We start from the raw sequence: 5,482 nt of genomic DNA on the forward strand, positions 1-5,482 counted from the left end.
GGAGACTGGCGTTTGTCGCGGTTTGGAAAGAAAGGGAGAAAACATGACAGAATAACTCTGCGGATATCGCATTTTGCATAAAATAAAAAATTTACTTTTCAATACCGACCAGATACAATACTGATATATATATATATATATATATATAATTTTTTTACAAGTTGTTTTGTTAATGTTTCCAAGAACTAAGAATATGAGCAATCTTTTTTTAAAGAATTTTAATGCCATTGCAGACATTTGGATCCCAATTAAAACACACAGCTGCCTTTATTGTTGACCTTACTGCAGTCATTATATTTGACAATAAACATTTCAAAAGCACTGTAATGTCCAGCTGTCTGAAGTGGCGGCTATGTCAACAACAAGCCATGCATTGTCAAAATGCATTTCCTTGGCAACCCACTGATGTGGTTTCATGTACAAATATCTTCATCCTTTCAGGTAATTCATACCCTAACATGTGAGGTCATGTACTCTCGGGGAATGTGAATGCTGACACTTCTGCAGCTTTTGATATCGCTGTGGATGAGCCATTTATTGCAGACAATTGTATTCTCAGCGTTAATGTCAACAATTCCACCTTCATCAGGCCAGCTTTGGAAAGTTAAAACCAGGTAATTAATTGAAAATAGCTTTCGATTTATCTCCAGTTCTGGCAAGCGTACCGCCACTGCCCTTAGTCCTGAGCACAAACAGGCTTTGTGTTGTGTGGTACTGGCAGAGAGGCAAGTGTCCTTGGCTATGGCTTCCGTTGGCCTTAGAGACCCGGTTCTGTTCACTGGGTTTGTATGAGAAGAATGAATAGCAGCTGAACCCTGGCCCAAGAACTGAGTTAATGATTGAAGGACATTTACAACTGCTAAGTTATGTATTTTAAGGACCGATAACGGCTGGGAGCCGAGTTAGACATAAAAATGATCTTTGAGATAAATAAGCCAGAGGTTTCCGTATTGCTCAGTATCGACGTTCGTTGAAAATACGGCTCACTTTCTGAAATTCTGGTAAATCTCATTCACTCTTTAAAGGGATAGTTCACCCAAAAATGAAAATTCTGTCATCAAATCTCTCATCCACACGAGAGAAAATGCTGACAGAATGTTTAGTTTTTGCTCAAAATTCATCATCAAATATCTTATCCATTATCCATTACAAAGCACATGAAGTTCAGAAGATTCAGAAACGGCATGATACGAGTCATCCGAATCATTTCTCCAGCGTTAGATATCACAGCTTATTTCTGAGTCCAAGTACCCTGTTAGCCCAAAGAACACAAAAGGTCTTTCCCTTTGAAATAATCGTCTTTTATGGCCTAAAAGGAATTCAAAAAGATGGATATTTGTCCACAGACCCCCATAAAACCAGACCGATATAGGCTTCTTGTCTGTTTACTTGAGCCATAACAGCACAAATCATCCGAGGGCAGCAGCAAGAGAAAACAAAACCTTTGAGATGAAAATTATGTTTTATGGCTTTGGGGGAAATAAATAACAGTTGTTTTGTCTTTTCAGGACCATGACTAGTGAAGGAACCATCTTGGCTGCTCTTCACAGCTGTGGATATGACTACTGACTGCTGGTTTTGTAAATTAATGCAAGAGAGATGCGTGACAACACAAAACGATGTGACTCAGAGACACCCATATCTTTTGATTAGATGTGCCAAATCACTCATGTAATTAAGATCATCTTTATTCATAATCATGACTTTTGTTGGTTTCGGATTATTTTAGCAATCTAATTCCATTTACACTATGATTACGACTTTGATAGCAGGCCCTTTTCCCAACAATTACTGGAGGTCATGAGGTCAGACATGTGCATCTCGTTATCAACCAAAAACAAGGGAACAGAGACCATGCAAAGACCCAGGCTGCTTCCTTCGGTGTAGCCAACAACCTACATGTTGCCTGTGGCCATACAAACTTTTGAAGGAGTGCAACGAGGTCATCAGTCATAGGCTCAGCCAGTCATAAACAAGTGGTGTTCTAGTTAGGATGCCATACGATCCAACAGAGCACATTCGGTTTGCCTTTTAGACCCAACCATTTTCAGGTGTCATTGTGGACTCAGTATCAGACATGATCACATAAAACAGAAAATAGAACATTGAAATGTATAGCAGATACTGATGGCCACTGCCATACTTCAAAGGCAGTCTGACCAAAGCCAAAGAGCAAGCTATAGAGAAATCTGATTCTATAAATAAATTCTAAACATGTGGATTAATCTGAATTTTCTCTGTGGGCAAACTAAATATTAAACTTTTGACTAACACTGTCCCAGTGTTAAATGATTTTATACAAATCAACTTGAAGTTACTGAGCATTTGTGTATTATTGTACCCCTAGGAAAACAAGAAGGTAATACAAGTAAATTCTATTTCTATTCTTTGTTCAGGTTCTATTCTTTGATTCCTTTGCTTTGCAGTACACTGTACATTACGTACATTTTAAACTAGACTATTTAAGAGAACAATATGACGTCAGTGTTTATTACAAAACCTACAAATTTAGAGAAATGTGTCATTGCATAAAATAAAGAACTGTGTTGAAGGCATTTACTTCAAGTAATATAATTCTGATTTCTTTCAATTACTGAAAAAAAAGACATGATTAAACATACCATGAGATTTGCTTTTTGGTGTTATTAATAGCAATACTAATACTGATAATAATAATAAATTGTACAAGCAACTTTTCATTTATATAAGGCTAAATTAATAAATGTAAACGCAATGCGAGACATACATACAGCAATTTTGTGGACCCTTATGTGCAGATGTAACATGCACTGTTCAACGAGAACAGTTTACACAGCCTGAAAGAGATGTCTGTAATATTTTCAATATTTCATCAACAATGCTTAATTTAAAAATAAATAAATAATATCCAGACACTTGCATTGCAGGAAGCCTTTCATGAAGATTTTCTGTTACTGAGCAAGTGCTTTCTCTTAAAGTGCATTTGTTCTAATATACTTTTGGGATGTGAGGACATCGAAATATTTTTGTTTTCCAGCTAAGTCAGACACCACAGAGTGCCTGCCATACCTGAACCATTTCAACAGCGTTTGTTGCTAGCCTTACTGCGGGTTTGACGTCCTCAAACACAGACGAGTCCTCCGGCCCATCCGCGCTACACATCCGCACGGGTTTAAGCTGCGTGAAAACCGCTCTCTCTTCTGTATTCGGAGCGCCAACGGCCAGTCCTACACTTGCCATTTCTATTTGCAAATATCGAATATTATATTTTAAGCTTACTTTTATTTGCGAATACACATATACGGGATTATTGTAAACGTCCTTGTCGGTACATCCAGACGTGCGGTGTATCCAAAACCCTCCCTGTGTCCCTCAGGTAGCCTCACCTGTTGTAAAGTATCACATTGTGGACACGTACGGTAAAACATGAGTGACAGCTGCTTTAGCCATTCAGAGCGAAGGTAAGAGCGCCTCCTCCAATCACAGAACAGGTATTCACCTGAGAGGTGTATAACATGGAGGCGTTACTTTTCTGCATAACCATCAAGAAAATTATACTAAGGCTATCGTATTGTAGACAGTTTATTTATTTGCTCACTATGAAAACGATCTCCTTTTTATTTTTTTTTATTTTTTTGTGGTGAGAAATCTGTTTAGTTTATTAACCAAAATATCATGCTATTATATGGTCTTAGCAGGACTCTCAAGTCTGGTTTGTTGGCTGGTTTTTGGACATCAGCTTATCAACCAGCTGGACCAGCAGGCTGAGAGACCAGCAAACAACTTAAGCTTGTTCATGTTTTGTTTAGTTTTTTGCCTCGGGTATCATGTTCACTTAATGAATTTAACCATTTCATTACAGTTGATAAGTTGCAAGTAAACTTATTTTAGGTTTAAATACTATATTATTTATTTTACATTATTCATAATTAAACATAATTTCAATTGAATTGACTAAAAACAACATAAGCATAAGCTCCCAGAAATAAATGTCTTTTATTGCTGCAATGTCTGGCTCTCTCAGTCATAATACCATAATACCATAGCTCCCACACAGACATTACATAAGACATTAGTGCATACTGTAACATGCCCATGTATAGTGATTATATTATAGCAGGCTAACTTACAAATGAAAATCTGTAAGTCCCACTTCACCTGTAAGCTGTAATTGTTTTGTCTAAAGCATATCTCAGGCCAAAACAAATCTGAGCATGAATCAGTTTCTATCAGATGCCTCACACGAAGCACCAAACCAACCAGATTTATTTCTCTTGATGTACAGATTCTGAGCAGCTGTTTCATTGCTCCATGAATTTCTAGACATAGCAATGTGGAAGAAGGATGAGAAAAAGTGATGGGTCGGAAACTGGATTGTCTGCATTCCTCCTGTTTCATCGAAGAGCCTGAGGACAGACGGGGTCAGTCAAAAACAGATGTGGCCACTGCAGGTGTCACTGTTTAGGGCCAATTCGGAGGGAACTGTAGTTGTGAGAGAGGTCAGACAAGGTGAAAACACCTGTTCCTGGGTTTAAATGGGGTTGCTGCATCATGAAAGTTACATGAAGCGAAGATTCACTGAGCTCAGTGCAGTACGCCAAAACACGCCATGCATTGTGTAATGTGCACATTATTATAATGTACATCATGTAATTCAAAAAAGGATAATAATGCTTACTTTTTATATAAAGTCCAGTTAAGATAATACAGAGTTCTACAACAAACAAACAAACAAACAAAAAAAACCCCGGCTGTTTCTTAAAAACAAAAGGCTCATTGATTTTCTTTTTTTAAATGTGAATGTTCATGAATGATATGGGCTTACAAAGTGGGGAAGGGAAGGACCTTGGTGACAGAACAGTCTGTTATAGAGTCTAATTATAATAATTTGCTGCAAAATTATGGTTGTCAGGACTCAACACCTCACAGTTCAGAACATGAAGTATTCCGTGTCCATCAATCTTACGTCACTTCTAACATTCCAGAGCATTCTATGGAATGCTTTGCATAATGTGAACTCATATATGAAGAAGAAGGAATATAAAATACTTGTGTGGGTATATGTGTATGATTTGTATTTCTCTCGTTCATGAATTTGAATAGAAAATGAACTGTGGTAAAAAAGCAAACAAACCAAAAAAAAAAAAAAAAAAAAAAGAAGCATAAGCAAAACCAAACAAAAACTACATTTAAAAATTTAAAAATAAATATAGAAAACAAAATCAGACCAAAAGCACACCAAACAAAACCAACCCCCAAAAAACTAAATGACAAAAAAAAAAAACTAAAAAAACAAAAAAAAAAAAAAAAAAAAAGGATGCCAGTATAAATATTTTAGGGGAAGAATTTAAATTTAAAAGATGTTCATATTATAACAAAAAGTTTTGTTATTTATGACAATTTTATTGAAGAAGTTCATAAAACACACCAAGACAAACTTTGACAGACAGATTTTGCTAAACCCTGCTCTTCACATGATATTAAACACGTTTTAAAGGAACAA

General features: G+C 36.5%; 1 protein-coding gene across 4 annotated transcripts in view; it reads right to left on the minus strand.

Moving 5' to 3' along the window:
* Positions 1–3,426, minus strand: part of LOC107726780 (Krueppel-like factor 5) — a 20,792-nt gene extending 17,366 nt beyond the window's left edge. The window contains exon 1 of one of the 4 annotated variants that reach the window (XM_016536464.1): positions 3,366–3,426. In XM_016536464.1, the coding sequence (XP_016391950.1) occupies positions 3,366–3,407 (42 nt within the window). In that variant the 5' untranslated portion in view covers positions 3,408–3,426. The other 3 variants (XM_016536465.1, XM_016536463.1, XM_016536462.1) reach the window with 3 other exon arrangements.
* Positions 3,427–5,482: the final 2,056 nt, after the last annotated feature.

Source organism: Sinocyclocheilus rhinocerous, unplaced genomic scaffold, assembly GCF_001515625.1.
Source record: "Sinocyclocheilus rhinocerous isolate Xijiao unplaced genomic scaffold, SAMN03320098_v1.1 scaffold846, whole genome shotgun sequence".
Lineage (NCBI taxonomy): Eukaryota > Metazoa > Chordata > Actinopteri > Cypriniformes > Cyprinidae > Sinocyclocheilus > Sinocyclocheilus rhinocerous.